Source organism: Epinephelus lanceolatus, chromosome 22 (genome assembly GCF_041903045.1).
Source record: "Epinephelus lanceolatus isolate andai-2023 chromosome 22, ASM4190304v1, whole genome shotgun sequence".
Classification (NCBI taxonomy): domain Eukaryota; kingdom Metazoa; phylum Chordata; class Actinopteri; order Perciformes; family Serranidae; genus Epinephelus; species Epinephelus lanceolatus.
This window is the reverse complement of record NC_135755.1, coordinates 36,982,907-36,999,600: the sequence shown is the minus strand read 5'-3', so window position 1 is coordinate 36,999,600 and position 16,694 is coordinate 36,982,907. Positions and strand designations below refer to the sequence as shown.

Here is a 16,694-nt window from a genome sequence, read left to right as displayed (position 1 = left end):
TATTTACAACAAACCCATATAGAATCATTTGGAACCTGACAGTGATTATGTCACACTGCCACCTTCTGGTAAAAAGCAGTAAAACCATAGAACACCTTTGTGACAAACATTTATTTTTGACAATTTATAAAAGATTAACATATAAACCACTAGCTTCTAAAACAGAGGTTGACAACTTGAGAGGAAGGGGAAATAATAATAAAGAGACAGTTGCTCCTGAGACAGATCATTGCTTATGAGAAATATTTACATCAGCAGAGACAGAGCAGGTTGCTGTTATATCCTCAAAGGACAAGTGAGACAAAGTGAAGATCAGACAACAGGAGAACACTGGGTTCATCATGTACAGAACACTGGACAGAGACACAGACAGTGAGGTAGGACAGGGCACTGTAAAATCTAATGTTTTCTATAGGAGATAATGGTTGGAGGGTGGAAGGGGGGGGGGGGGCATGGTTTAGAAATTTAAGCTGAGTCGGTCCTCTTGTATGCCACCATGCTGTTAACCTTGTGGATGGAGGTGGTGAAGGAGCGTAAGCGCACCTCCTCTGATTGGTCGATGATCTGCGGCCCAGACTCTTCCCACTTCTCAGGAACAACCAGGTCTTTGTCTGTGTACACAAGGAGGTCAAATGCACCTGAAGAGGAGGGGCACAATTTAGTCAATTGCCAATAATCCAGAAGTGAAACCGAGACAAATAAGTCTGTTGGTAGAAAAGAGTCTGGGTACTCACATGGTGTCTCCAGCAGCGGCAGGAAAGTAACTGTGGCTGTTATCTGTCTGATAACTGAGCGGATCTCATCCTGAATGGTCTTAATGGACTTCTCTCTAGGAGCACTAGGTGACACATGAGAAATGAGTTAACATGCATGATCCAAAATACTGTGTACATACACACTGAGGTGAGGCAGCCCAGTGTGTATATATGTATGTATGTGTATGTGTATGTATATATATATATATACAGTACAGGCCAAAAGTTTGGACACACCTTCTCATTCAATGCGTTTTCTTTATTTTCATGACTATTTACATTGTAGATTCTCACTGAAGGCATCAAAACTATGAATGAACACATGTGGAGTTATGTACTTAACAAAAAAAGGTGAAATAACTGAAAACATGTTTTATATTCTAGTTTCTTCAAAATAGCCACCCTTTGCTCTGATTACTGCTTTGCACACTCTTGGCATTCTCTCCATGAGCTTCAAGAGGTAGTCACCTGAAATGGTTTTCCAACAGTCTTGAAGGAGTTCCCAGAGGTGTTTAGCACTTGTTGGCCCCTTTGCCTTCACTCTGCGGTCCAGCTCACCCCAAACCATCTCGATTGGGTTCAGGTCCGGTGACTGTGGAGGCCAGGTCATCTGCCGCAGCACTCCATCACTCTCCTTCTTGGTCAAATAGCCCTTACACAGCCTGGAGGTGTGTTTGGGGTCATTGTCCTGTTGAAAAATAAATGATCGTCCAACTAAACGCAAACCGGATGGGATGGCATGTCGCTGCAGGATGCTGTGGTAGCCATGCTGGTTCAGTGTGCCTTCAATTTTGAATAAATCCCCAACAGTGTCACCAGCAAAACACCCCCACACCATCACACCTCCTCCTCCATGCTTCACAGTGGGAACCAGGCATGTGGAATCCATCCGTTCACCTTTTCTGCGTCTCACAAAGACACGGCGGTTGGAACCAAAGATCTCAAATTTGGACTCATCAGACCAAAGCACAGATTTCCACTGGTCTAATGTCCATTCCTTGTGTTTCTTGGGCCCAAACAAATCTCTTCTGCTTGTTGCCTCTCCTTAGCAGTGGTTTCCTAGCAGCTATTTGACCATGAAGGCCTGATTGGCGCAGTCTCCTCTTAACAGTTGTTCTAGAGATGGGTCTGCTGCTAGAACTCTGTGTGGCATTCATCTGGTCTCTGATCTGAGCTGCTGTTAACTTGCCATTTCTGAGGCTGGTGACTCGGATGAACTTATCCTCAGAAGCAGAGGTGACTCTTGGTCTTCCTTTCCTGGGTCGGTCCTCATGTGTGCCAGTTTCGTTGTAGCGCTTGATGGTTTTTGCGACTCCACTTGGGGACACATTTAAAGTTTTTGCAATTTTCCGGACTGACTGACCTTCATTTCTTAAAATAATGATGGCCACTCATTTTTCTTTAGTTAGCTGATTGGTTCTTGCCATAATATGAATTTTAACAGTTGTCCAATAGGGCTGTTGGCTGTGTATTAACCTGACTTCTGCACAACACAACTGATGGTCCCAACCCCATTGATAAAGCAAGAAATTCCACTAATTAACCCTGATAAGGCACACCTGTGAAGTGGAAACCATTTCAGGTGACTACCTCTTGAAGCTCATGGAGAGAATGCCAAGAGTGTGCAAAGCAGTAATCAGAGCAAAGGGTGGCTATTTTGAAGAAACTAGAATATAAAACATGTTTTCAGTTATTTCACCTTTTTTTGTTAAGTACATAACTCCACATGTGTTCATTCATAGTTTTGATGCCTTCAGTGAGAATCTACAATGTAAATAGTCATAAAAATAAAGAAAACGCATTGAATGAGAAGGTGTGTCCAAACTTTTGGCCTGTACTGTATGTATATCGCCATCTAGTACCAAAAACAAACACTGTAACCCCAAAACATACACATTCCAAACCATGAATTTTGTGTACCGTTACAACTAGTGTTCATGGTAATAAGGGAACATGTCATCCAGTGCAACAGTGTGGCTCACTGACATGTTTTTAACAGTTTTTGGACAACAAAAGAGCTCTGTAACACAGAAGAAGATGATTTTGCCTTTAAATATTACAAATCCATAAAAAAAAATCTTTATTTCATTCATCAGCTAAACTCAGGAGTAAAGTGGTCTAAATTACGGTTTAACTTTTTGAAGATAGCAGCTCAATATACTTTTGTAACTCAGATTCTTCAAAGACAAGTAGACAGTTACAGTAGCTGACCTGCTCTCCTTGGCTGATTTGTCACACTCGATGTCAAACTGCCATCTCTCCAGCACCTCATTGGTTTCCAGACATGTGATCACCAACACCAACTTCTGCACTGTGCACTCAAACAGCCACTCTGCAAAACAGAGAACAAACACATTCACTGACCTGCGGTGCAAAATAGATACAGTGGAATATACATTCATACACTTAATTTTAAAGTCAACTTGACATAACTCAGAGACTGAGAACTCCATTTCAGCCACATGTCCTTCATCAGCCTGTTTCCTGTTCCTTTAGATACATTTTGCTGATTGGTCATGTGACATACATGTTTTAAATTAATCTAAAAACACAAAAAACATACAATACAATTAAGAAAATATTTCAATTATGGTTGAGATCAGGGTGTCACAATATACAGTAACAACTGACCGTAAAGAAAAGTGCTACATCAACAGCTTTCCAGGATTAATCCATTATTTCCTGCAGCAGGGGGACAGGCTAAGTTACCTGTGAAAATAGTTGTCAACAACGGGGGTGTTTTCAAAACACCTCCATTGTTGACAGAAAGTTGAACTCGCCCACCCTTACGCTCAGCGTCACGGTGACGCAGGCCTCCTGTCTCTTTCTGTAAGCTGAAACCATTTCCCTCAGTGGAAACAAGCTTGTATTTAGATGTATTTCACAGATAAGAAACAATAAATTGTGAAGACAGTAAGTTAAGTCGTGTGTGTGATTTATCCTTCAGGGATTTATACTGGCTTCATATGAGCAGAGGAAATCTCCGCTCGTCGCTAGGCTAACGTATACCATGTAAAATGTCACAGGCTGGCGCTAATAACGTTAGCATGTTGTATTTGTTTGGAAAACGTGTTTAGTATAAGACAGTTGTTTTGTTGGTGAATGTTGTGAGTTATAATGGAGCCAAATTATGTACCATTACCTTTGTTACATGTTGCTGTTGTCCCTGGTTTTATATGAGAAGAGGAAAAGATCGCTAGACGCTAGGCTAATTTATACAATGTAAAATACCATAGACTTGTGCTAATAACATTAGCATGTTGTATTGGTGGAGGAAATGTGTCCAGATAGACATATGTTTGTCTGTCAGTTCTACGACTTGTAGTGAAGCCAGTTTGCGTACTTGTGTTTGAAATTGTCTCTATTAAGCTATATTTAATGTGTGTTTTGAATCAACTACAGACATAGTTTGCTTTGAACTAAACTTTACAGCACTTAACACAGTCCTCCACCACCGACTAGTGTTTTGGAGGTGTAACTGCAGAGTAACACAGACACACCACTGCAGAAGTAAAAATAACATGCAGATTTTTTTTTTCCCACAACTAATCGATTAGTTGAAGATTATGTGCGATTTTAGCTGACCAAGATTTTCTTTGGTTGACTACAGCCCTAATACATGCTAACCTTATTAGCACAAGCCTACAGCATTTTATATTGTATAAATTAGTCTAGTGAATAGCTGAGATTACCTCTACTCATGAAGCCAGGATAAATTATGCACAAGACTTAAAATGCCATTTTGTGGGGGCTTTATAGGCTTCACAATTCATTGTTTCGTATGTGTGAAATCAAAGTAAATAAAAGCTTTCGTTTCCATTGCAGGAAATGGTTTTCATCTTACATAGACAGGAGCTCTGCGGCACCGCAACGCGTAGTTACATTTCTGGGGAGGTGCACATCAGACTACGGCGTATATTCTACATCAATGCAGAGCCCTATGCCATGGATACAGCGTCGATTTGAAAAAGAAATATAAATCCCACCTTAAGTGGAGCTACAGTTATGGATCAACTAGTCCATTTCAGTGTTTCCCACAGGATTTTGGACTAGGACTAGGACTATGTATATATTTGATTTAAAGGCATCAATCTGGTGAATTCTGAGAGCCAAGTTATGATAGCAGAATATGCTTAGATTTCAACATCTTTATGCTTTTTATGTGTTACGGATGCTTCATATCCAGGCCTATAGAACAGGTCTATACCTTGTCCTTTTATTAAACAAACTAAATAGGCTTATGTTATTTATCTTATTTACATGACGGCATGTCATTTCTGTCTCTACATGGTCGCCCCTTTATAATTCTCCTCTGCTCTCTGTATCGCACACGGCAGAGTTTCGCCCCGATGCGCACACACACACACACAGACAAAAGCGTGCACACACTAGGGCTGTCAAAATTGCTCAAAAATGACGTTCCAATATTCCTTCTAAAAATAACTCATAGGTTCGAACCATTCGAATTTTTTTTTTTCGCATTATGTCCACAAGAGGGCAAACTAATACAAGGAAACATACTTGTAAATGTATTAATACAAGGAAACATACTTGTAAATGTATTAATACAAGGAAACATAACTACTTGTAGGTATTTTTATTTCAACATAAACGTCTTTGAAAACATTTACACACCTACACATTAAAACACATAAAACAATTATCTATACCATTACGTTATAAGCGACCGCGGACCTCTCGCTCGCCCCCCCTCTCTGACCCGTGGCCACACCGCCCGCGGAAGCGCTGCGAATAGCCTCGAAGCGCCGGACCGTGACCGGCTCACGCCCTGCAGCGATCGTTTCGGCGTCTGGTCTATTTTCTGCGCGAGCCGCGAGCGAATGTGTCAAGCAAGGTGACGGAGACAACAGCTGGGAGCAGAACGGCTGTCGACCAGTGTGGAGAAATGCGCATCTGATGCCAACGCCCACTCGCAAAGAGGACAGCTGCGGTGGTGTTTTTTTTCTCTCCGCATTCGAATATCAATTTTCACATTCAAAGGTCCATTTTTTTTTTCAAATTCGAATTTAAATTTGAATTTAGAATATTCGTTGACAGCCCTAGCACATGCGCACACACACACACACACACACACAGACACACAGACACACTCAGGTGAGCACACCAGAGCACGGCTCGGGCCGCATTTTCCTGACCGAACCCGACCCAAGTCTGAGACAAGTATAACTGAGCCAGCAAACTGGTACCATGGTGGACAACTTTACAGCTCTGTACATTTCGTCTGTCCAAAAATGTAAAGGGCTACATGGCCAACATAGAAACTGCCCAAAACATCACTTTTTTAATGCTAACGGTGGTTTTTCTTTCTCTTGGGCAGCCCACAGAGCAATACACTGCTCCCACACACGCACATGCTTCTTCTCAAGGTGTTGAAAAGATTAGTTGTGATGCTATCTTTCGTAGCAACAGCCACTCCAATGAGGAGTGGTTTGCTCTTCATCTGCAACTGCAAAGCCATACCACTTGCTCTTTCCCCGTTTCTCAACAAAATTGTCACTGCCTCTTGCCAATGGCGACGCCATGTCATTTTAGCTCTCAGGAGGTTACTGCGGAAGCATGGATGCGCACAGCATGGAGAGCCGTACCGTAATTGCCATAGTTAAAGGGAAAATCGATTTTAAGATTTTCTTTTTTTATCATCAGCCTAACTAAAAAATCCGATTTCAATTTAAAATCGATTTATTGTGCAGCCCTAAGTTAGACTAACATGTTCACATGTATTTCAAAAGTCCAGTCTTTTCCTTTTCTGTTGTTATAGCGCCACCCATTTGCCAATTTTTCCAGTCACCTTGAGGCATCCTGTTCTACATATCTACCAAGTTCAGTAAAAATCAATATGGCGGTTTGGCCTAGATAAGAAATTAGATCTCTATCGCCCCCATTTTGTTTGATCGGGTCAATAATGGAGGGGTCCCCTCAGATTATGTGTGGTCATATGCCTACAAAGTTGCGTGGTGATCGGTGAAACCCTTGAGATGTTATACACCTTTATGTGATGAGCCACGCCCTCCACAATATTCATTGCTTTAAAGAAGCTCAGTTTTATTAAGTTTTCCAACTTTTGCCAAGAGGGAACTTTAGATATTGGTCCCTAGATTATGTTCACTGAGTTTCATGCAGATCAGTCAAACTTCCTAGGAAGAGATCGATTTTAAGTGTTTTTCAAAAAATTCAAAATGGGTTTTTAGGCAAATTTGTTCCTCATGAAGAGAGGCATCTCTGTGCAAAGTTTCATGTCTCTACGACATACGGGGCATGAGATATGCCCATTCAAAGTTTGCAATTTCAATCGGTTGCTATAGTGCCCCCCTTTGGCCAATTGATGTAATATTGCTTTATTCGCATCCTCCCAAGACCCTCTACTACCAAAACGTGGAACAGACACACAGACACACCCACAGACAGAGTTTTCCTCATTAAGTAGTAAGATTAATCGAGCAGCCTTAGTATCTGGTACATTTTTTGGTACCACCTTAGTTGGTGTCCCAAGCAAGCTGAGCCAATACTAGAGGGACATCCTGCACAAACCCACCATTTTTAAATAGCCAAGCTACCACCAGCAGCAACTATGATTTTCTGATTAACTCACCCCAGATATTAAAAATGCCAGCCTGCAACATACACTACACTGTACAATTTACAAAGTGCACATGTTCCTCTGTGTGGTTGCTGATGAAAGGATTTAGCAAGTGTCAAGTTAAAAATCAGTAAATGTGGCGATGGCAATGGCTATCAGCTGGGAATCTCACCTCCACTGAGGGGGGTACTATCTGCAGTGAAAAATGAAATGGAGAAAAGTACTGGTATTGAAAGTGAGATAAGTCAAGTCAAGCTGAACCCTGCAGTGGAAATACACCCATGCAGAAATTCAATCAACATTAGGACAATGGAACAACTATTATGTCAGCGGTCTTTGGGGAGGGTTGATAGGGTACCCAGCAAAATAAAACTCTGTTTAGTTCAAAATGACTTAAATTTATTTGTTGCCCCACTGAAAGTGAAACAAGAACATGATGAGACCGTAAAAAAAGTCTTTTCTTGCAGGGTTACCTTTCCCCATTGTTATGTTGCCATCTACGGTGAAACCCCCCTGGCGAAAAACAGGCTGTTGCAAGCCAAAATGTGAGGCATTCAAGGAATAAAGAAGCACACCGTTAAGGCTACCTTTGAGTTGAGACACCACATTGGTCAGGTAGTTCTTCAGTTTGGGATCAGTGGTAAGTTGAAGGCTCATGTCATAGTGGGTGACTCTGGTGAATGTCTCTGGAGGATAGATGCCCCGCTGGTACAGGATGCTGTTAATACCAAATGCTGTGGTGGAGAGAGTGAATCATATGGCTCAGACAAGATGAAAACTCAGTATGCAGAAAGCAGTCAAACAGCTCCAAGTTAAACAGGATTCAAAGAGGAGATACAGAAAAACGACACAATCAAATTACATATTAAACCAAAACATACCACATCTGGTGACACTATGCTTGTTACCTATCAAAGTATAACCGAGAAGCACAACCCCAGTTTCAAAAAAGTTGGGACGCAGTGTTTTGTTTTGTTTTGTTTTTTTTTACCTATATTCAACTGTATACAGTACAACAACAAGATATTTAATGTTCAAATTCATAACTTTTTGTAAATGTACACTCATTCTGAATTTGATGCCTGCAACATCTTCCAAAAAAGTTGAAATAGGATCATGTTTACCACTGTGTGACATCACCTTTTCTTTTAACAACACTTGGTAAATGTTTGGGAACTGAAAATACGAACTGTTGAAGTTTTGAAACTTAACTTGCTTAAAATACGACTTCAGCGTTTCAACAGTCCAGGGTCGCTGCTGTTTTATTTTTCGCTTCATAATGTATGTAACCATACATGTTCCAAGGGAGGCAGGTCTAGACTGTAGGCAGGTAACTCTAGTGCCTGCACTCTTTTACTACGAAGCCACGCTGTGGGAACACGTCCAGAATGTGTCTCATTGTCTTGCTGGAATAAGCAGGGGCGTCCCTGAAAGAGACGTTGTCTGGATGGCAGCATATGTTGCTCCAAAACCTTTATGTACGTTTCAGCATTCATGGTGCCCTCACAAGTGACAATTACCCCTAACTAGGGCTGGGCGGTATTCGCGGTGACGGTAACATACCGCAGTAAACATAAGCCGCTGTACTGCTTTTGTGGTTACGGTCATACTGCAGTACTCTGGCTACAGGGGCAGAACGGGGCCCAGCAGCTGGCTGGTCCTGCCTGCCTGACGCACCTGCCTCGCTACGTGATGGAGGTGACCTGGCCGACCACACCAAAACCCAGGCCCGTGGGAGAAGGGGGCTCCCAGGCCCCCCCCCCGCCGCCTTCATCCGTCTTAAACACTGAAAATAAAACAAGAGTAAATAAAACTAAAGAGGGAGACATTTTTCTATTTCATTTTATCACAGATAGGGCTGCCACGATTAGCCGACTAATCGATGACTAATCGACTATTAAAATAATCGGTGACTATTTTAGTAGTTGACTAATCGGTTTGAGTCATTTTTCATAGAAAAGTACTATAAAAGTACCCCAAAATACTCTTACTGCAGCTTCTTACGTTCAGATATTGGCAGCTTTACACACTCTCCCGTGACAGTGAACTAAAACCCTTTGGCATGAGTATGAAACAAGACATTAGATGATGTAATTTTGGGGTTTGGGCGAGACAGACCGACATTTTTCAACATTTTAATACATTTTTCGATGAAATGATTAATCGACTAATCGAAGAAATAATCGACAGATTAGTCGACAATGAAAATAATCGTTAGTGGCAGCCCTAATCACAGAGTTGCAGGCTTTAAACCCTGTGTGGGTGTGGACCCTGGCAGAGTCATAGGGGTCACATGTGAGCTCTTAGTTTCAGAGTTGTTAAGGTCACGATGTGAGTGGTTAGTTCTTTTGCTGTCCCTCTCCCCTCTCAGGGAGACTGAACACTGAAAGTACAATAAATAAATAAAAGTCAAAGAGAGAGGAATCTTTCTATTTCATTTTATATATTTATTTATTTATTTATTCATTCATTCATTCATTTATTTATTTTTTATTTTATTAGTTTTCACTGAAAATAAAACATGAAAAAAATTAAATAAAAGTCAGAGAGCGAGAGAGAGATTTTTCTAAGTAATTTTATTTATCCATCCATTTATTTTTTTTTTTAATTATCATTTTTCTCCCCCTCCACTCTCTGGAAGTGGCTGACCTCCTGTCGCCCTCTCCCGTGTTAAACACCGATAATAAAGCATGGGGGGAAAAAAGAAAAGTAAAAGTCTAGAGAGAGAAATCTTTCCATTTTATTTTATTTATTCATTTATTTTTATTCATTTATTTTATTTTTATTTCCCCAGGCCCAACGTTTATACATATTGTATATATAACGTTTTATACACAATAATAGATGGATTAGCAACCGTTTTACTTCTGACGATAAATAGTTTCCATCCTAGACTTGTATGGCTTTTTAAATTGTTTTATTCAAGGTCTAAAAAAAAGAGAGAAGATGATACCGCGATATCATACTGTCACCGCATCCCCCCAAAATAATACCAATGGCAATACCAATACCGCCTAGCCCTTCCCCTAACTGTCACTCCCCCCCCCCCCCCCCCCCCCCAATCTAATTTTAGTAATCATCAAGTCTCTACTATAGTGGAATTAACATGATATTATGCATGTATACTCTTATCATGACGGCCCACCAGCATGTTGGCTGATTCAGATTTTTTCTCTCTAATTTTAAAGCCAGTATCAGCCGATACCAATGACATACTAATACACACACAGAGATATATGTATATATATATATATATATATATATATATATATATATATATATATATATATATATATATATATACACACACACACACACACACATACACTATATATATATATATATATATATATATATATATATATATATATATATATATATATACACATGATATATACCTACATAAATACATGCACGGTGCCTGATTTTCTGTTATCTCGTATACTGTGTCCTCTTTGACAGTGTTGGTGAATTTAGCTTTGCGATTAAAAAATAATGTAGCGTTGTACTTCTGCTATATGTCTGCTTTTCAATTAGTATTGTAACATTACACGACTGTTGCCTATAAACTGAGCATGCACTAATCCTACTTCTGTTTACTAGCAAAGGATCAGGTTAAGTATAACGTTAGTTTCTCCCGTCTGTCTTCTGGTGAATTCGGCATAACGTTATATAACACAACAAACCGCACCTAACATTATACACCTAACTGTCAACTGAATTCCTTTTCTTGTATAGTTTCTACGTTTACTTATATTCTTATTTTAGTGTCGTTACGTTTGTCTTTCCCAGTACAGTCCACGATGGGCGGCATGTAACGTTACACTTCACTGTGAACGCGTTTTAGCCTTTAATTTAAAAATGTTGACAAAATTAGAAGAGTTTGGTTGGCCGTGTGTTCAGATGCAGAGTGGAGTTTAAGCTCCAAAACCAGTTTTCAGATATTTTAACGGACTGCCATGCTAAGTGTAACGTTACTAAACTCCATACTACACAGGCCCAGCAACGTTAGCACATTAGCATTGTACGTTATGTGTGCGTGTCGAAGGCGCTCGAACCAGCTAAAAACCACAAATAGGCTACAATAAAAGTACTTACAGAAGAACTCGGCCACTAGCTCTGCGCTTCCCTTGAGAGTAATTCCCTTCAACGTGCTGGTCATTTTCAAACGCTTTTGGTTGAATTCTTAACAATGAACTCTTGATATGTTTTTCTGTCTGGGTTTCAGCTACCCGCCGTTCAGTTTGAAATTTGTCACCTCCGCAACTCCTGCGCTTGCGTGAAGGATTACGGCGCACTGTTGATGACGTGTCACATGACGCTTACATTATTTTTGCACTAGAGGGCAGTGTGTGATAACTCAACTATCTTGCCTCATTCATTTTTCAATATTTCTTTATTTCCTTGGATGTAAACTTAGGGTAAAATGTCGCAGCAGCATGGGGAACAACAGGATTTCCCCTGACCTAAAACTCATGCAGTCAATGACTCATTTGGTACACAACACCACATTTTACATAGACATTTTCAACTGTATGAGCTGTCAAATTAGTGAACTGTATTAGTCTTAGTCACATAGGCTACTATCACCTCAGAAAAAGGGATTCAATATTCCATATAGCCTAACTGAGCAAGTGTCCAGTAACAGAACCTTATTCAAATGTGGCATGTGTAGCGGTTGTGTACTCTCTCCTGCATTGTGTATAATCACGAGAAAAATCAGTCATGAAGTACTGTTGGCACCCGCCGTTTATTCCCGCATCTGGCAGAGGAAATGTTTTCACAGTCAGTCTTGGCCTCATTCATTCACGTGCTCTCACACAGGGAGACAGCGCAGCCAAAGTGTTGCTATCTTCCGGGGTACACGACCCTAGTCGGCAGGGGTGTTGTGTTCACTGACCATAAAATAAATCAGTTTCAGAAAAAGTAAAGTGTGAGCCATGGCAAGTGGGATCATACATACTGTATATTAACTCCGTTACACATGCAAATACTATCTTATAACTTTATAACATAAACATGGAAACAAGATAAAACATAGGTGCATTAAATGTGTATGAAGTAAATAAAAAAATAAATTAAATCAAATTTGAAAATATATTAATTAAAAAAAAATGAAACTGAGTGTAGGCACAGGACCTCCTTAACCCCTTCTATCTCCCTGTCCTAACGTATTAACTCTTACTCAAAATAGGATATTGTAAAAGAATGGGTTACAACCCAGGAACTGTACTTTGTGCAAGGTGTGATATGAGAAGTTGCAAGTTGAGAAGTTGTGGTATATTGTGGGAGTCTGCCCTTTAAGATGTATCTCATCCTTTCCAAAGGTAGTGTGCTGGTTAGATCACATACCCACATATTGTAGGTTGGAACTGTTGTTCCTTTCCATGAAATTAATGGTAGTTTTTTGCCATAATGATGCGGTAGGAGAGGAATCGTTGTTGGGCAGTGGAGAGTTGTCTTAATGCTTCAGATACACCAAGAATGAGCAACATTGGTTCTGGTTCTAGTGAAATATTAATAATTCATGAGATGCCACCTTAGGGCACAAGACAAAGCTTTGAGAAAGGGTTGCGTCTGAGATATGACATTTATCATAAATTAGTTTATTAGTTTACTTTATTAGTTTTCATGTGTAATCTCTAATTTGCAAGTGTCTGAAAAATTACTCCTTGGGAGACTGAATTTCTTTTGAAGTTGTGCAAAGGTGGCAAATGTACCTTCTACATATAGATCTTAAACACTATCTATTCCTAAGTCACTCCATGTACAGAAGGTTGTATCTAGAATAGATGGGATAAAAGTGGTTTTTTTTGCAATGGGAAGAATGAGAGAAATATGCTTAAGACCGAAGTGGGATTTGATTTGCTTCTATATTAAGTTGGTTAAAAAAAACAACACACATTTAGCATAATGAACCAAAGAATAATGACCAAGCTGATTCATATAAATCAATTTTGCCTGACCTTCTCAATTGCCTTAGCCAGAGCTCTAATGTTATTTACCATGGCCCTATTTGACCAGGCAATAGAGAGTTCCAGAGATATAATGTCATACAGTAGGATAACCCATTGAGTAATAAGGAGTGTATGTGGGGGTTTCCACCTCTGTAATAGCATTTTCTTTGCAGCTGTCAAGCCTAAAAGCAACAGTCTTCTCTGAGAACGTTTAAGAGATAATGAAGAATCATCTTTTAGGAGTAAAACTGTCAAAGTACAGGGTTTGTTGATTCCAATCATACATCCCACCAGAAGAGCCACTTGAGACCAGAAAACTCCACCTCTGTGCATTGCCACATTGTATGCAAATAGGTTCCTATATCTTTGTTATTGCATAAGGGGCACACAGATGTGAAGCAAAGCTGAAGGTGATAGTGTTTCCTGGGAGTAAAGAAGAGTCTATGAATACATTTGTAATCATTTAATGGTTAAAGTCTCTTGATGAGACACTGATGTTTCCCCATATTCTCTTTCAATTAATAACTTGTTACCAGTCCTTTAAGTCAACATTCCAGACTTTGGTAACACCCATTATAGAACTTGTAGCTTCCTGAAACTTTTTGAGAAAGAAGAAACCCACACATTTAGGTTTAGCACATAAAAGCTTAAGAAGCGGGTGTACAGAAAGAGAAATATTGCATGGATCCATAGGTTTGAAAAGCACATCTCAATTGTTAATAAAAGCAATCTTCTGGATAAATTATGTGTGCTTTTAAGATCCTCGAATGATCTTAAGCTTCCATCATTAATACAGTGGCATGCAAAAGTCTGGGCACCCCTGGTTAAAATGTTGTTTACTGTGAGTATTCAAGCAAGACCTTGATAAAAGAGCTCAAATTGCATAAAACAAAAATGATACACTAACCTTGCTTAAAATGTTAAAAAAGTATGTTTCATCTTTAACTTCATGCCTTTCGGAAATCAGTTCATCTTCTTCTCGGTTAACTATTAACAGAAAGAGAAATTTCAGCCCAAATTTTTGCATGCCACTGTAACATGAAAGAGAGTGCAGATGCCAGCATTAGACCGTGTAGGAAAGTAATCAGTTTTCCACCTAAACAGAGGCGTTTATTTTGAAATACTGGCATCTAAGTGTGTGCCACAGCATGTCTCAGTTACCTAGTTTCCCCACTTGCTGTGTTCATTGTGGAGCCAAGGTATGTTCACATCTTGAAGAAGACAACTTTTGAGGGGGCGGAGAATAAATGACAGATAGTGAAATTTAGGACATGTGGAAACCTGCAATAAATACCCTGATATTTTTTGATTGATATACAGTATAATGAAGGCTTTATTTCATTACACCAGAGTTTCTATTCTAACATTATAAGTGGAAACAGTCTTCTTAAAACCAGAACAAGTAATCCAAATTGTCTGCATGGTGAGACAGAGACACACTATTGGATATTGGAAGAGCTCAGAAAAGAGAAAAGTTTTTTTTCATTTATTCCATGTTTTTATTTATTTCCAAAAGTATTTATTTATTTTCACATGTATGTATTAATTTGTATATTTATTTCTGCATAAATGTTGTATGCACATTTAATGATTTAATTTATTTTCACATGTATTTCTTTACTTATATCTTTATCTATTTCCATTTTTATTTATCTATATATAAAAATGGAATAGCGCTAATCCTACAGCTGGTGGTTGATCCACGATAGTTTGGGCTGAAAATGTACAGGACAGGTGTGTTCCACTTAAATCCCCTGCTTCTCCTCCGCCCACTTTCCCTCCAACTCCAGACCATGTCTGGAAACCCCAGTCTATGAGCCAGTGGGAAGAGAGTAAGGACATTCTCTTATTAGGTATAATCGTACTGTGCAGTGCCCAAGTATGATTGCCCCCTCTCTCCCCTTTCCTGCCAGCACCTACCATTTTCTCAAACTACTTTACATGAAACTATGCCCTCCACAGTATGACGCATGCACAGACGGCTGTGTTCAAATATGACAGCAGCACCAGTTTGGAAAATAGTAGGGCTGCCCCTAACTAAGAATTCTAGTCCTAGTTGACCAATAGTCATCATTTAGGGGCATTAGTCCACTAGTTGCCTGCATGTTTTGATTAAATTATTTAATTATTTATTTTGGGCAGAGTAACACAATGGTTTGAGCTCAAGGTCTGAGAAAGAATAGCATAAGTAACATTGTTAACACCGTGCTACATTACAGAGAAATACAAAACCGTACAAATGAACCTTCATTAATATAGGCCTATATTTTATCTACAAGTGCACAGCAAAGCAGCAATGATTGTGCAAAGTAGCTAATGGTCATGCAGCTACTTACATGTTTCAGATGATATGTCATGTTTGTAGTGGATGACTGATAGGCAAATGTTTGCTTGCAGAGTTTACATATCACCTTGGGTTCATCCTTTACCTTCTCAAAATGATCCCACGCTTTGGATTTCCTGCCCGACATGTTAACTAGCCTGTGTAATAACTGCAGGAACCAGCCCTGTAAATTAGGGGCTGTACACATGCTGCGTCTTTATCGGCCTGGAAAACACAAGGTCGAGCTCTACGTGCTACTCCTCTGCCTTTTTTGTGCCAGCTTTCAAGAGCACGGTGGCAGGTTGCATCTGGGGTTGCTAAGCAACCTTAACAACCATCATGTAGCCTATTTACCTGAAATCCTGAGTGCAGAGATTATCTTCTTTCAGGTGCTGTTTATAAGTGTGTAGGCATATCGCCTGTGGGACAGATGTAAAGCTTTGGGTAGCCCTGCTCTAAAATGACCAATTTTTCCATATTTATCACAAACTGAAAATTTGTAGAAGAAGGGAAATATTTTTGTCAGCTGTGATTGGTTTGTAACATGACTCCTGTCTGACAGCTGAGCGTGCGTAGTCTCTTAATACGTCTGTTGTTTCAAATCAAATGAGTTTCACATTTGGTTTTTTTTCTGTGACTAAGCAACCAATGAAATCTTGCCAACTAATGACCTCTCTGGTGGACTTATGTTCGGTCGACCATTAGGGGGCAGCCCTAGAAAATCGCAAAATATGGGACAATTTGATCAAGTGACTGTTTATCAGACCACAAATGAGACAAGAATTAGCTCCGGGTAAAGGCTCTTCCTTTGTTGACTGCCTTGTATATGTAACTGGCCCGAGACTTTAAAAGTGTGCATTGCTTTTCCAATTTTTATGATTCATTTGCACGTTTGACTGTTGAACCTTTTGTGTTTCTTTGTCTCCTTATTAAATCCTGCAAAAGATCCTATCAAGTTGCAAACCAAGTAAAACTTAGTTCATATGTGTTTCTGTCATTTGTAGTTTTTTTTTCTGTAACCAAAATATAACCACAGCCACAACTTGCACCCCCGAACTGTC

The 16,694-nt window shown here is 39.7% G+C and overlaps 1 protein-coding gene across 1 annotated transcript; it reads right to left on the bottom strand.

Moving 5' to 3' along the window:
- Window positions 1-93: 93 nt before the first annotated feature.
- mad2l1 (MAD2 mitotic arrest deficient-like 1 (yeast)) lies at window positions 94-11,626 on the bottom strand. The gene is made up of 5 exons (XM_033610118.2): window positions 11,452-11,626; window positions 7,941-8,087; window positions 2,967-3,087; window positions 735-838; window positions 94-638 (listed from the first exon to the last, which is right to left on the bottom strand). The coding sequence occupies exons 1-5, from the start codon at window positions 11,513-11,515 to the stop codon at window positions 466-468; spliced, it is 609 nt and encodes a 202-aa protein (XP_033466009.2). The 5' UTR covers window positions 11,516-11,626; the 3' UTR covers window positions 94-465.
- Between the last annotated feature and the right edge of the window lie 5,068 nt (window positions 11,627-16,694).

Excerpts from the sequence above, each read along its gene's own strand:
- mad2l1 (XM_033610118.2), bottom strand. The coding sequence starts at position 11,515 with ATGACCAGCACGTTGAAGGGAATTACTCTCAAGGGAAGCGCAGAGCTA. Across the intron at positions 8,088-11,451 it reads GCTAGTGGCCGAGTTCTTCT|CATTTGGTATTAACAGCATC; the intron begins GTAAGTACTTTT and ends TCTCCACCACAG. Across the intron at positions 639-734 it reads GCCGCTGCTGGAGACACCAT|GTGCATTTGACCTCCTTGTG; the intron begins GTGAGTACCCAG and ends CCTCCTCTTCAG.